The following is a 16,598-nucleotide window of genomic DNA, read 5'->3' as shown; positions in this document are numbered from 1 at the left end:
AGACTGTGAAGTTTTCTTTTGGCGTCATTGGCGCATTCCCCTTTAGATTGTCTGTCTCATTGCGAGCTTTCCAGAAAAAAACAACAACAAATTTTATGAATGTTTTTTGAACATGTAAAAAAAATTGGATAGGTACCCAAATATATTCACTCAAAATTTTTGTTATGTTAAATGAAGATCAAGAAGAATTTGTCCATGTTTATTTATTATTTTTTTTATCTTCACACTTTCATCATGGATATATCCCAAATGCACCATAGTGTGATCATGTAGAGTAAATGACTTCGATCTCTTTTATTGTGTTGAAAAATTAAGAAAAAAAAAGAAATTGAGAGAATGTTCATGGTCGAAGTGAGGTGAGAGGAAAATTCAAGATACAGTGTTTGGGAAAAACATCCAAGAGGGATTTAATTTGTTTGGGTGACGAAAAATATATGAGGTCTGAAACATCAAACAAATGAAAATATCATTTGAACGTGGCGAAGAGGAAGAGCTAAATTCTTGGGATGAAGATAATGAAGACGCATAGGGAGATGATTATGTTTCCAACGCGCCGTTTTCTTAGGCGCATCCACTTGAGACCCCTTGCTGGGGCAACTTGAGAAAAATTCTCGCACGTGAAAATTCCTGGGATTTTAATCATTTTCTTTCACAGAAACGAAGAATATTGTTTTTCAGTCGAAAAAAAAAAAGAAAACAACCTACACAGTTCAATTGAATAATTAGCCATATTCGACAGGAAATCACTGTTTACAATTCACTCACCTTTTTCCGCTGATAACGGCCAAAAGAAAGCCTTTCAACACTCTCACTCCATTCCCAAGAAAATGCCCCGCAGAATCATCCAGCAGCCAAAGGAATTCCCTCTGAAAATACAAAGACAACACCAGACAATCACGAAAAATTACCAATAAACTTGGTGAGTGTTATATAGACTGGCAAAGATTGTTATTGATCACTCCATAAACATGAGAAGCAATGAAAATTCCATTTAGTAATTTTGTTAAATCTATTGGAAGAGAATAATTTATGATCTCGTTCATAGAAGAAGGAAAAATTTGCCAATATTTCAAGTCCATCGTACGAGAATGTTCTGAAGCCAATCTTGGTCAGTACTCTTTGCCCCTATGGAATGTGTGGAATTTAAAAGACAGAGAATTTGATGTAAACAAAACTGAACTGGAAGTAAAAGTTTACTGATATTGCATCGTATTATGATATTTGATATGAATAAGATATCATGGTTTTATAGCGTCATCAGATTCAAATTGAAATTTAAAAAAAATGCTATTCTCAATATATTTGATCATTGCATAAGTTCGTAGGATTTTTTCAGGAATGTTGTTAAAGGGTATCTCGTAGCTTACTTCCACTATTAGCTTAGCTATAACGTCAGATTGGGCCCAAATTTTGAATTTACACGTTTTGACACTCATAGATCACAAATATCGTATGTGCTAAAAATCGATTATCGTGGACGGCCGTCCGTCCCGTCCGGAGTACAATCACCTCTGGAGAGAGAACGGAAAGAGATATTAACAAGCGGTTTTCAGCAAAGATTAAATGCCGATAAGTGGTTTGAAGTTGGTGATGTTAGTCTCAGCTACCCCCAGTCACCCTTCTGCCATTTTGTAACACGCCCAAATTTTGTTTTTTTCAATAACTCAGCCCCTATGGGCGAGATCGATCTCAAATTTTAGTATGTTATAGCTGAGACTAAGAGCCTTCGATTAAAAAAAGCCCCCCCGACCCCCCTGATTCTAGAGAGCAAATGTTAAAAATTGAATTTTCAAATAGCCAAATCTTTGGTTCAAATTATAAGAATTTGAAAAATTTTGGTGTTTTGCAAAACTCTCATAGAGTACTACAATTCTTATGAGATACCAATTTTATCCGATTTATTCGAACGCCGGATTAATTGAAAAATCGATTTTCGAAATTCAATTTCGAATATTTCGAAAACTAGACAATGCTTTTTCTTTAAACTTTAGTATGTTGTAACTGAGGTCGAGACCTTTCCAACTGTGGGTCGCACTCCTCTCTCAAATTGCTCAAAATGTGTAAGGGTCATTAAAAAGGGTTTCCAGAACAATTTGAATCTCATGAATACGAATGTTCTATCAATTTTAGGATTTTCTGAGAATTAGAAATTTTCTTCAAGCTTCTACACATTATTGTGAGAAGCTTTCGTTAAAATGGAATATTTTTGAAATAAATTACTTCTGTATTTGCACGTAAATGGCTTCAAAATACTCCAATACTCTACTTTGTAACAAAAGTTTCAAAGGACAATGGGAAGAAATGTATGGGAGCTAGTCCAACCCTTCGCCAGAGATGGAACTAGGCCCATTTTGTAGGTATTGGTGTATCACTTAAAAATTACCGAGACCCAAGTTAAAAAGAACTGTCAATCCTTGGGAAATTAACGATATCCTTCTGAAAATTCAAAACTTTGACATTTTATTTATCCAAAACGGTTTAACCGATCTTAATGAAATTCGGGTGAAAGTTAATGTGCGACCTTAAATATATATTTTTAGATTTTATCTTTGACTACTCTATATCTGATGGCTCCCATACAAACTAATCGCATTTTAAAGCCTTCGAACATTACAAGACAATAAAATGAAGAAAGAAAACGTATGACGGGAAACCATTGGTATTTTGGGAGTTCTTGGTGTGTCTTGAACATATCTCCTGAAGAATCTTACATTCCGTCGCGTCAATTTTCTGAGATATCTTAAAATAAAAGTTCTTAAAAAGTAGGTAGAATTATTTTTATAAAACTTGCTTTCTTTCTCGATAACGGTATATCGTAATTTGTCAGTGGAAAGAACTATTTCTAAAAGAGAACTCAAGGAATATTTTCCTAGAAGAAACCATACCCCTATCTCTCCGTTATCCTTGTCGTTATCCAGATTTTCCTCAAATATCCTCAAATGACCTTTAATTCCATTAAAAGCATTGCGTCCTTTTGTCTCCTCAAAAGAAATATTCTCCTAAAAAAAGTGCTAGGGTTGCTGAAGATCATATGGTTGGAAGGGTACCGTTACCAAAGGAATTTTAACAAAAGGCTCAGAGTATAATGGCTAAATTAAAATATTTTTACTCTAAAATTATTATTCAAAGTTTTTGAATAACAGTAACTTTTAGAACCATGTGATCTTCAGAGACTAACTCTTTTTCTTTCAAGGAGAATATTTACTGAGCCGACATTTCCCTATATACAATCCTTTTAATGAATTTGAAGAATATTCAAGGATTTATTAGGAAAATCTGGAAAATTGCAGAGAAAATGAAGACATAAAGACATAGTTTGTTCTAGAAAAATCTTCTTTGAGCACTTCTTTACAAATAGTTCTTTGAAATGACCAACATAAGATAAACTGTTATTGTATAAAAGGAGTTTTGTAAATTAATTATAGTTTTCGTAATTATATGTTTTATGCTCTAGTGATTTTCCTACATACTTTTGGGGTTGGTACCGGAACAAAAGTTGTTACCTTTGCCAATACCTATTCAATCGTATAGGTCTCATTCGTGGCGAAGGGTTGGACCGTTTTGCCCATTGTCTTTTAAGGTTTAAAATTATTAAATGCATATTTTAGGATAATGTAAGATAAGACTCTTCTTAAAAACTTAAAATATAAAAAAAAACAGAAAACTGAAAACAGAAAAAATAATTTTTCTGACTTCTTAGACCAAAACATAGCTTAAGGCCGTAAGATAATTTTTTCGGGACACCGGTACCCCTATCGTTCTTGAAAGGCTAAAGACCATTGAGTCAGTAATGGTCCAGCTTCAATTAAGAAAATGCCTCCACACAGGAGCTAATACGTTTCAATATTGACACTTCGTGTCATCTCTCAAGTTTTCTTGCGGCTTGAGATTATTTTTCGTGAAAATTTATTATTTGGCTGCTGGAAAAGCGTGGAAAGTGTTTGTTGAAGTTCATTGAGACAGTGTTTAGTGAATATTAGTGGAAAATTGTCCAAAAGTGCGAAGGAGAAGTGTTTTCGAGAGATGTTTTTTGTAGTGGGATTCAACCAAGTTTTACTAGAAGTTTTCACTCGTTTTTTTTTTAATTATTGGTAGTAAACCTCTTGTGCATCACTGTAGAGTTATTTAATACCATATTCCAATTTCCAAAATGATCCGACACATATCCGGACGACAATAAAGTTTTTCACTTCGAGACATAAAACATTCAAACTTTGCTCAAAATAAATTTCTGAAAAGTGTACAGCAGCAGGAAAATTCTGTAATTCACAAGAGTGAAAAGCATCAGTGCGATGTGTTTGTCGTTCTAGAGAAGTGGTGCAGCAGTTTGAATTTGAATTGCTTGCTCAGTTTCCTTGATGGAGGTATTGAAGTGCTGAAAACCGAAGATTGTAACAATCTGACAACAGCTGCCGGAGCCGGACGGGTGGATGCTGCGAGTCCAGTGTCGGCTGAGAAGTTAACCCACATCGTCCTGATGATGAAAAAACGCGAAGTTTTTCCCTGATGAGGCAGCTGAGGGACATGTGGCTGCTGTGAGTCCAGCCTCGGCTGAGAAGTTATCCTTGATCACCCTGATGATGCAAAGACTGCGAAGTTGTCCCTGATAACACTGTAAGTGCCAGTGGGATGCAGGATCCAACAGTTGGTGGTTTAAATACATCCGGATGTCTTTAGTTCCACATCCAATAAACATTCTCTTCATTTAGGAGTTTCATATCCGGCTGTTAGATTATAAATATTCACAAGCAGGGACTGTTCTGACTTCTAAGTGCTTCTGCTGCCCAAAGGTTCATGGATTCAGAAGCTCTTCCTGAGATTCACAGAAGGGAGTTGCAGACAGATTATGGATACGACTCTGCTCCAGAAGTACAGAAAAATCTCAGAGAAACAAAAAATTATTGTATGTATAAAATTGTGAAGTAAACAAAAATCTCTTTCTTTTTTCCAATATACTTCAACTGTTCCCAGTCTCTTTGCTTGATAAGATCTCGCGCCTTATCTATTCCTTGATATTTTCCTTGTCTGTCAGCCAGTGTTCAGGTTTATATTGAAGAGATCCACGGGTTGTGTTCCAACTAAAAAACTCACGGGACCTGCTAATGCAATAGAATGTCTCGCTTCCATCCCAATTCAAAATCTGTTCTCCAGCTGGATGCTGGGATTGAGATCTGCTTTGTCTCAGAAGCCTCAATCCATGTCCATATGCTCAATTTACCCCCAATTTATATCTGAACAAAAATACTGGGGTAAATTTAGGAAGTCACATTTGAAACACACTTTTTTTCTTTTTGAACTTGCACCAAAATATAACATTTTTCGAATATTCTGCAACACAAAATATTCGAATTTGCGTGAAAACGAAAATTAATATATTGAAGAAAATATCTAATGAACTTGAATCGACCATTTCTTCCATATTCCACTTCAATAATATTATGGAAGAATAATATTGATGATATTTGTCTCAATGTGTAGGGGTAAACAATATTGAAAGACAATATGGAAGAAAAGTCATCCATATTGAAACGAATATTGAAGAAATTGCCTCCACGCTATTAATTCTGCAAAATTTTATCTCTGTTCTGTTTTGATATTCGATCCTCCTAAAAAAAAAATACCTTTATAATTTGTTTGCAAGAAGAAATCTTTGAATCAGCAGTTGATCTTCCTAATAAAACGTTCCTCACATCTCTGGGAGCATTGGTAGAGCTCTTGCAGTTTGTACTCTTGTTTGGTGCTGGGCATTTCTTTCTGGGTGATAATCTTGTGCACTGTTTACAAAATACCGCGTTGTACTTGTGGTATCTGCGCGGAGGAGAACAAGCTACGAAGCCCAATGAGTTATTTGTGCGCATGATGATCAAGTGGCGCGCGCAATCGGGCCCCAAAGTCGAGGAGTTTTGTACTATTTGCACGGCGTAAACACCACCCAGAATGATGTATTTGTGCAGTGTGTAGCAATTGCTCGGGTATTTGTGGGGAGAGAGAGACTCTTGAGAGACGTGTTGGCGGAGAATGAATGCTATTTTATCATTTTATGAATGAACGAATGGAGCACTCTTGTGTATAATTGTTTCCACACATTCTCTTGTTTATCTAATGCTGTCTCCTCACCACATTTTTACCCATTCCATCCGAAAGACATGGCTTGGAGGAAGCTTTATTGGATTTCTCAAACAGTTTTGAGCGATCTTTCAGTGATCGCGAGTGATCTTATAAAGCAATTTTCAGAATAAGATTAAAAATAGAAGCAATCAAGAAAATGATCTTATTGGAGTGATCTTTCACCTGGAAAGATCACCCATTTTCTTCTATATAGCTTTAATACTTTGTTAAAAGGAATAGGTATTGAAAAAACTCACCAGCACGATGAAGAAATTCTCATCCACTTTGCGCCCACAGAGCGACTCAAGTTGTAATATTTGAACCAATAACCGAAAGGCAAAAGAAGCTGAAAGAAAATAAAAATATAACAAATTTGTAAGGTGAGTTGCCGCGCATTTCCTTCGAGCTCAGCACAACTTCACTCACTTGGACTCAAACTGTTGGCGCGACAAGATGTGCCTTAGCACACTCATTCTTCTCTTCCCTTTCGACACACAAAGTGCTGCCCAAGCGATCTTCAACTTCTTGTGATCGTCTCAAGAGTGTTCTTAAACAGTGATCAAAGAAACTCTTCAAATTGTGTTGAATTTTCTTCTTCTGCGAAAAATGTCGCGTTCTTGAAATTTTTGTGCAAGATCTCCTAAAAAAAAATAAAGGATATTTCTAAGGAGAACCATCTTAAAGAAATAAATGTGATCATAAGTGCCTTAAAAAAACACAGCTAAGAAGAATTAAACAGTTTCAAAGAAGACAAAAAAAACTTCTAGTGAAAAATAACCCCCCAAAAGACTCCTTTGAGAGAGAACAGAAAAAACCCCTTTATAAAATCTCAATCGTGTTCATATATTAACAAACTTAACTGCTAGACATAAATCTTTTTGGACCAAGATTGAATTTCTTGGGTGTGTGATTAGGTGTATGTGCATAAAAGTGCCAATTTGATGCAACCCATGCGAAAATGTGGAGTAATTTATTCATCATTAAGGTAAGACCCCCTCGAACGATTGACGTAGAGAATTGTGCTATATTGGCCAAATAATCTCACGAATTTATTAAATGTTGTAAAAAAAAAAAAAGATTTCATTGGAGAAGTGTGAGAAGATGTTGAAGATTGGGCAGGAGAAAGAGAGAAAGAGATACAGAATGTGTTTGGATTCACGCACGCTTCATACAGAAAAATTCCCGACCTAACGCAATGAGAAGTGGAGAGCACATCAATTATTTCGTCAGATTCCACAAAGTCTTTTGTTTTTGCATTATCTTTGGGGATGAAACAATAGCGACAGAGGAAGATTCTTTGGGTAATTTTGTGCGCCAAGAACATTCACTCAGGATCAGCCATACCAGGTCATCCTGAGATGAACCATAAATTCTTTCGATTAGCTCCACATCAGAGAGGATCAAGGAATTTTAGTGATTAGAACGTTATTCGTAGTGACAAAAAATAAGAGCAACTGAAAAACGAAAACTAAATCTTATTGCTAATATCTAGAAAAAAAGGTAAAATAAAGAGTATCAGCTAATATAGATAAAAATAAAAATGATATATACTCTATAAAAAATTGATCAGTATCAGTGTTACTTATAAGAACAAAATTCGTTTGATTTCTGTCGACAAAAATTATAGAAGCTGAGAAAAAATATATCTGATACTGATCCCCCTGATCCCTAAAACTTCTTCGGATCTGATGCTTAGCCATACGATTTAGGTTCAATAATTTCATAAAAGGGGAAAATCCTGGTGAAATTTAATCTTAGGAAAGTAAAATACGGACGATTGATTCTTCAGACTCTTAAAATTAAGTGACAGGTCTTTTTATTTAGAAATTAAAGTATACCGCATGAAAACTTTATTTTTTAGGTTTTAAACTTTTAGTTTAAAACCTCTTTAATAACCTTATTGTTATTAATTTATTAATGCTTCAATTTTATGACCGTGAAGAACATTTAAATTAAAAAGCACAATTAAATTTTGTGCAATTAGCAAGTTCAAAATTAAAAAAAAAATTATTTCGAATTGCTATTGTTAATTAATTTTTCCTAGATTTTATTGATCAACAAGGATTTGAAAAAATTGGTCTAAGCTTCCAAGGCCTAAATACAGAGCAACTTCCAAAAACACAATAAAAACCACGAAGACATTCTTAAAATCTAAAACTTTTATAGATTAATATCTGAATGTGTTAAAAAATGAAGAATCGTAATTAATATTTCAGGAAGGATTGTAAGATCCAAATGAGAATCTCTTTAACTTCTAATTAGTCGTCAAATTTTAAAATAGGGGAAAACGCCTTACTTTTGGACGACTCAAGCTTCGAACAATTCTTTCTTTTCAATATGTTTTTCAATGAATTTGACCTATTACAATATTTTATTGTAATAGCTAGTCTGATGCTTCCAATGTTCTGACAAGAGCCATGGGTCAAATTCATTAGGAACATAAAGAAAAGATTGGGTTATTCAAAGCTTGAGTCGGCCGAAGGTGGCGCGCTTTCCTTACAGATTTGTTTTAAAAAAAAAATCACAAACACTTAACGGCAAGATTAAACCCGTGTTATGAATAGTTTTAAATTTTCTAGACAAGAGCTTTCATTAGGTTCAATTTATACTATATCACAGCTGAAGTCTTTGAAGCTGAATCATAAGTTTGTTACGGTGCTCATTTTTTCTAAAAAAAAATAAGTTTATGATTCCATTACATACTATGGTTAATACACTTTCTAATAGTAAGTTAAAAAAATTCATTACTAATAAAATTTCACACAGAAAAATGGAAAATTCTTAAACAGAAACACCCAGGAATTCAATTTCAAATCCCATCCAATGAATGTCAATGCCCTAATTCTAAATCCTTGATCATTTAGTTTTAGTTGCAATTTGCAAATCTGTAGACATTTCTCATTTTCTAGCTAATGCTGAACTTAAGTTCCCGACCTCTTAACTTGAAAGAGCTAGAGATTCTAGCCCATTTCTTTCGTTCAGAGCTTCTAAACTTAAACGCCTCGGGGATTCACGTCCAATTTCCCAGGATTTTATATATTCTTAAATTTAGAGTCAAAATTTTTCTGTGTGTTGGAAAAACAATGAAAAACATTTCATCGATCAAAAGTTTGTTGCGGTGTACGAAACAATGAAGACAGCGGCCGAACCACGAAATGTTGGCAAATCCAAATGATTGGACTTTGTGTATTATCTTGTATATTATTATTATGTACATCTTTTCACAAATTTATGAGTATTTTCAAGGAATAAAGTGATATTTTTCGAGAAAATAAAATTTTTCGAAGTCCTTTGACGGATTATAATGTTTATTTCAAACAAATGGAGTCCCAGGATGTATGTTTGCCGTAAATTGAAATTCCTGAACAGGCAGGATATCATAAGGAGATTTTTTAATAACGAATTAATAAGAAAAATTACCGAGTTTCACCGCCTGCAATCAGCAAAGTGATTGAGGGAGGTCTATGTTAATTTTTTTTTACTGACGAAAGGTTTTATGGCCTCTACACACTAGAGCAATTTATGTCCACATTGAAGCAAATTCCCAACATTTGTGTAATGGCATCTACACATTAGAGAAATTTATATCCATATTGAAGCAAATTCCCTACGCTTGTGTAAGAAAAACTGTTCAATATGGACATAAATTTCTCGAGTGTGTAGAGACCATTAGAGGTACCGAAAGTACGTCAAGGGGTTGTCGAAAGGTGAAGACCATTAGTTGAAATCTCTAACTGTTTGATTCCCTGTTATAGAAGAGACAGATAAAAAAAAAACAAATCTGTCAATCTCTGTTGCGTCATTCTTCTCAATTTTTGAAATTTGCAAAAAATTAACGCAATATTTATCTATTCACGAATAAATTTGGATTTTTCTCGACAAAAATTTCATTTATGCGAATTCTAATGTCTAGCTCACTACAAATACTATAGACCTTGACCTTTTTGGGATAATTTTTAGAATTTAGAATAATCTTTTTAAAACGACCAAGTAGACCAATTGCGATCAAATATTGCAGTTCTATGTCATGAAAAAATGAATAAAATGAAATTATGAATAATTAAAATCTGCGATTTCTTGTTTGCAATTTAAGACAAGTTTTAAATAACCTTTAAAAGATTAATTAACTCTCAAATGTAAAATCCAAGAATAGACTTCCAAATCGGAAATGTTAACTGGTGCTATAAATCACCAAATTATAAAATCACCCAAAATCCTTTAAAAATAAGTACATTTCACCTTAAGAAAATCCCAAGACAACAAAGTAGTTGAGTCAGAATTTGTGGTCATCGTCTAAATTTTGCAGTGTCTGGTGGTGCGAAATAGATAAGAGAAAATGTGCAGATTTTGCACCTGTTCTTGGTTCCCATCTTTCTCTCTTCGGGTACCAAATAATAATCAAAGTCTGCCGCCGTTTTTTTTTCATGCGCCCGTCTATTCCTTTTCCCTCCCATTCGATCGCCTCTCTTGGTCTTTTTTTTTGTGAGCCCCCATGGAACGCTTCTTGTCCGCAGCCACTCAAGATCTCTTCCAGTGCTCTCTCCTTCTCTATTATCATTATTATTTCTTATTCAAGAGTCGCTTTTATGATGGTGTATTAGATCACAAGAAACACGAGAAGATGCTGCGCAGAGTATTTCAGATGTGAAAAAAAGTCCATTGATAAAAGGTGTATGCACACAAAAAAGCGCAATTCGTGTGGATGGGGAGAAGAGGCACAAAAAGCATCCCTCCAATTGTTCATCTTTTCTTTTCTGACGATATTCCCGATCGATGGTGATTTGGCGTAAAAGGGGCAGCACTTTTCACATGCGGAGCCTCATGTGGGGCGAACAAGAGATGTTGTGTGGTGTTACGCGAAAAAGGGGGCTCCCTTCAGTGATAAATATCTCTCTTTGCGGTTTCTTGCACCATTTCTTATTCAACATTATTGCTCTCTGATTGTGGCAGTTTTTTTTCTTCACCTCCTTGCCCTTTTTTTATTATTTTGTCTTATGCTCTCTCACTTCCAAAGCCGACCAACTCTCACACTGTGCTATAAATCAGCACCTGTTTGTGGTGATTCTCTCTCCTTGGCCTCTTCCTCCACCCCAATTTATGCGGTGAAGCATAAAATTGCTGTTCGTTTGTCGGCTCCCTTGATTATGTACTCCAGTGGTTATAACTCATGCAAGATTTCCTCAATGCAAAAGAGTCCTTTTCAAGTTCAAACCTAAATCACTGTTTCTTGGGTATCTGTTGCATTCGCTCTCGGCTCCCTATTAAACCTTTTATTTTATGCAAAGCCATTCAAAAGCAATTGTATTCGCGTTTCTCTTAATTTAAGAGACACCAAACACTTTTTAAAAACCCTCAAAGAATTCCCTCTAAAATCCCGCGATCTCACCAATCTCAAGTATTTGTTCAGCAATTGGACACGAAAAAAAGAGTGAGAGTCATTTATTTGAGAATGCAATTTTATGGCGCTCAATTTTTCAATGTTAAAATGTGCTCTTTTCTTTCTTGTAATCGAACAATTCCGACAAACACGGCGAGAGTTATATTATCAGGAGAAAAAAAACAAAACGGGGAGAAAGGGAGGGATAATATATAAAATGAAATGCGAAGCGCCGCGGCACCATTAAAGGTGCACATTTATCGAGGAATCATCACTTTGGTTGCTTCTGCTGCACAGTTTCTCCATTTTCTGTTTTTAAGTATTATTGTATTGCCTTTGAAATGTCTTCGACTAATTAATTATGTTATATAGATTATCGCATGGGTTTAACCGTAAAGTCAGCCGAACACTCATGAAAGCTACCTGCAATCGAAGATAAAAAGTAATTAAAGGGTATTTGTCATTTTCTTCGTTCCTTTGCCGCTCTTTTTCAGTTCCGCGCAGCTTCCAAACACTCTCTGGGCTGATCGTATTTTCTTCGATAGATGATGCCTGAAGTGTGCAAGATAGGAAACCACTTGCTCACTTTGGATCTTACTATAATATTACGCGTAAATCACACTAGTAATTTAAAGATGTAGAAATATATTTTTTACTACTCGAACTCCACAGAGAGAGCAGTTATATCAGGGGCCCATCAAGCCTAATAAAGAGTGAAGCTATTTTCCAGTTTTCCTTGTAAAAATTTTGCAGATATTGCACCAGGACTTAAACAAATTTGCTCGTAGTTCTTGTATTATTTCGGCGAACATTATGAAATATGTATTTTGCGATAGCTTTTTATGCACGACTTCGAAATATATCAAACTGATAAGTAAATTCTCTTTAGGAAAAGACTTGCCAATAGTCTTCAGTGTCTCTATGCAAAAACGTATGGAAAAATGAAATGTCGATAGGCCCCTGGTTATATAATCCCTCTGTCACGCTGTCTGTCCGGCCGGCTGTCGCTAACTCTAAAGGTCAAACGGTAAGAGATAGCGACTTGAGTCCTTCGAGATACCTCTCCATAAGCTGACCCTGGGACCATTAACATGACCCTAATTTTCCCCCCATCTCTGCACTAATCCTCCAAAACCATGCTCTGCTTAGGATTGCGGACATTTCGTCCTTATACGAAAGTACAGTTGAATCGTTCCTATTAACCGTTTTTTCAAGGTCAAAGGTTAAAAAAGGCTTTAGAAAGTGCATTTATTAGGCGAATGGCGTCATGTTTGTGCTCGTTGGAAAGTTCTGGGAATTTCCGATAAAAATGAACCGGTTTCGATCGGTTCTGAACCGGAAATGAGCTGTTTCGTAATTGACAATTAATTTTTATTCGAAATTCAATTATATTACACTTAAGGTGTATTTTTGATCAATGTTTTGAGTTATTTATAAATCGCTTCAAATCGGTTTTGTACCGATAATGAACCCGTTATGAACCAATAAGTAAATAAATCCGAAAAACAATTTTTTCACTCTTAAAAATATTTTGGGGGATCTTTTGAGTGATTTATGAATCGGTTTAGAACCGGCAAACAGAAAATTATGCGAAAGTACTTTTATAGCATCTAAGTCACGAGTTCGGGTATTTCACAAAACCTGGGACGCTTGTAAGTATATATAGATAGAAAGCAGAGAATGAACCTGCTTTCTATCGTTTCGGGTGGGTTCTAGAGCTACACTATAAGGATCATCACTTGGTAAAAAATTATCTATCTCATAAAAATAATTTCATTATCGAGTAAATACTCATAAGCAGCGATACTTTCGAAATTGAATGCGTTGTATCATTTTAACCCTCTAACGGGTAAGACCGCCTCCAGGCGGTCTTCACAAAAATCACATTTATAGCGACAATAAAGGTTTTATTAATTTAAAAGTGCTATAGTGTCCTCGGTAATAGTCTTACTAATATCTTTTGAAAGTTTGAACTCATTTTGACTTCGTTTTGTTACTATTCCAGTTTTGTGTGACAGGTCAGAGAAAAAGCAACAAAAAATATTTGTGCAAAAAAACTCATTTCCAATTTCCATAAAAATACCAATTTAAAGTTATCTGACTAAAATAAATTACTTTTTACTGAAAGATATGTCATTCTACTTTGTATATTTTATTTAAAAAATTTGAAAAAACTAAAAATATGAATTTTAGAAGCAAAAAGAGTTTCAAAAAATTTTTATATTTTCTCTCCTAGCGCCTAAACTAAAAGAGATAATGAAGAATGGATGATTTTTTCGACTTTATTGGATCATAATTATCCTAGAAAACATTGTTTTAGAACTTTTCTTCGCATATTAAAGAAAACACCGTTAGAGGGTTAAATCAAGCATAAGCTGAGCAAAAAAAAACCGCAGCGAACTTACTGTTGCCAGCTGGAATTCCCCGAATTTGCGGAAAAATATGAATAGAGAAAATTTTACTTTTCTATGCTTTAAAACACTCATTTTTAAAAGGTTCAGCCACTTCCACAAAGAATAAATTATTATTATTAAATAACGTACGGTAACTCACGAAGACCTGACAATATTATTACAAAATCATTTACTTTTTGAATAAATTAACAGTTAAGCATATACTTCGGGTGAGAAAACACAAAGAATTAATTAAAATAGAACATTCTTTAGAGTCAATATGTAGTACCTAAGAGAAGTATACCAGCGATAACCGGTGTACATGGGCCGTTTTTAACATTTTAAATAATAAAAAAATGAATAAAAAATTTTTTCTTAAGAAAAAAGTTAAAAATTGTAGATATACAGTAGATAATATGTATAGAGTTAGAATTGTGCAACGCTTTTTTAGTTTTGCCTAGAACTTTCGATCCTGATGGGGATCTTCTTCAGTGGTCAAATTGTGTTTCCAGACTCCTAAGACAGACTCTGGAAACACAATTTAGTTGACCACTGAAGAAGATCCCCATCAGGACGACACCTTTCAGGAAATATAATATTTGCTACACTCGGAGTACCTAAAGATAGTTTTCTTGCACTTTGCAAACGATAAATGTTGCACAAGGAATTTTGCTGTTTTTTCTCTGACCTGTCACACAAAACTGACGACAGCAACCAAACGAAAAGGTCAAAATGAATTCAAACCTTAAAAAAATATTAGTAAGACTAACGACTGAGGGTACTAAACCAATTTTAAATAAATAAAACCTTTATCGCCTCAGTAAAATCGATTTTAGTAATGCTACTCTGGAGTAACTCAAAAACGATAGAGGGTTAATATTATTTTTATATTTTTCCTGTTATGGGTTGTTAAAATTTATGAATTTTGTAACATCCTGCTTAAATGGTATACCTAAACAGCAAAAATAAGTATCATTGTAACTGTTGCAATTTAATATGCAAGGTACATACATGATGCTTCTTCGATTTTATGTCTCAATCCATTCTAAAATTAAAAGTCACGTTTTGACGACCCTGATGACCCCTTCTGAACAGCTCTGGCAACAAAATAAAATGCACTGTAAAGCGTCTGTTGATTTTTCCCATCCAAAGTGCTCAACTACTGCAATTAATCCACCTCAATTGCACCATTTAATTACGGTAATAAAATTCATGGGGTAATTTAACACCAGCACACTCTCAAAGTGTGTCTCCCGCGGAAATACATGCCTTCTTTTAGCCGGTGCCATCGCACCAACAGCAGCCAGAGAGTCCACACACAATTGAATGCTATTAAACGATCAATTAATGGGGCAGAGGGCTGGTTCGGGAAGGATTTCTTTCCTATTAATCCTATTTGGCGCGCAGCGAGTGCGCCTGTGATCTTCATCTTTGGCGCGTTCTCTCTGCATGATCAAAATCTCTGCACTCTCGTGGATTTTTATTGTACCGCGAGCACACAGACACGCTCTCGGCGGGATCGCTGGCTGCTGTTGCTGCTGATGATGATAGCCCCAAGACTCGAAGAACGTAAACAGGTAAACAGTGTTTTGGCGGAGTCTTTGATCAGAATGCGAGCAAGGAGCTGGTCATTACATCAAAGTGAAATGCCGCCGTTTGCACCAGCCACACATTTCCCCCCTTCTCTCACTCACTCTCTTCCCAACTTTGCATCTCTCTTTCCTTCACATTGACCAAACCACACAATATAAACTTGAGGTCGTCTGCTCATTTCTTTCTCTCCCATCACACCACCCCCTTGCCGTCCCAGACTCTGCTCAGCAAAGAGTGTGAAATAAGATCGTTTCGCCTTTTGACAAATGTCGTGGCACATCTTCATTTCCTCAATCTCTCTCTCACCCATCGCTATACCTTCTTTACACACAGAAAATAAACGTTCTAGGGGTGTGATTTTTAAATGATTCTTCTTAACCTTCATTTGATGCCTTTTAAAAAAATCCTTTTAAATATCTGCATTTTATGAGTTATTTTTGACCCACAAAAGTTTTTTTTTATCCATCTCTTTGGTATTTACTGGCTATTTTCGTTCAGATTGTGGGGATTCGAAATAGTAATTTAGTGACTGAATTCTTAGTATTTCTCAAAACATTCCAAGTTGATTCCATCACGGGATATTGGCGCAAAAGTTGCACTTCCTGATTGCCATTATTGTGATTTTATAATGCATTTTTTATACTTCATAGACTTCATATTTTCAGTACGAAAAAGAAATTTAAAAATGCAATTCTGATATTATTATAATATGCGAATATTTGATGTACGGATATCTAGCAATAGATAGCAAAATTTCTTTCGTTAAAGTGACCAGTAGAATCTCAAATAATATCATTTTTAATTGAAATTTAAATAAGTTGTGGTCAGACGGGACGGACGATACTTAGGATAATTGCCGCGAGATGGCTTATAACAGACGAAGACGGACGAACAACGAAGGACAGACAGACTTGAGTTGGACGCCAAAGAGAGTGGATGAAATAAAGGAAAACGTAAAAAAGCTGTTCTGAGTGTTTTAATTCAAATTGAAATGGAGTCTACAACTTCAGGTGTGGGGTTGAGCTTGGCTCCCAGCCTGGAAAAAATGAGTGAAGTGAGTGAAATCCTGAGTGAAATGGGGGAAGAAATTCCACCCACAGCGTCGATGATGCAGATTCAAAAAATTT

General features: G+C 35.2%; 1 protein-coding gene and 1 long non-coding RNA gene across 2 annotated transcripts in view; one reads left to right on the top strand and one right to left on the bottom strand.

The window, feature by feature from the left end:
- Nucleotides 1–614: 614 nt before the first annotated feature.
- Nucleotides 615–6,592, bottom strand: LOC129802621 (uncharacterized). The gene is made up of 3 exons (XR_008751810.1): nt 6,535–6,592; nt 6,366–6,454; nt 615–866 (listed from the first exon to the last, which is right to left on the bottom strand). It is a non-coding gene; the product is annotated as an uncharacterized LOC129802621 (long non-coding RNA).
- LOC129802615 (palmitoleoyl-protein carboxylesterase NOTUM) overlaps nt 6,533–16,598 on the top strand; it is a 25,366-nt gene continuing 15,300 nt past the window's right edge. Inside the window, exon 1 of the mRNA XM_055848582.1 lies at nt 6,533–7,093. Coding sequence (XP_055704557.1) covers nt 7,067–7,093 — 27 coding nt within the window. The 5' untranslated portion in view covers nt 6,533–7,066. The remainder of the gene's footprint in view (nt 7,094–16,598) is intronic.

Source organism: Phlebotomus papatasi, chromosome 2 (assembly GCF_024763615.1).
Source record: "Phlebotomus papatasi isolate M1 chromosome 2, Ppap_2.1, whole genome shotgun sequence".
In the NCBI taxonomy this organism is placed as follows: Eukaryota; Metazoa; Arthropoda; class Insecta; order Diptera; family Psychodidae; genus Phlebotomus; species Phlebotomus papatasi.
Note: the sequence above shows the minus strand (reverse complement) of the source record. Positions and strands in the feature narration are given on the sequence as shown.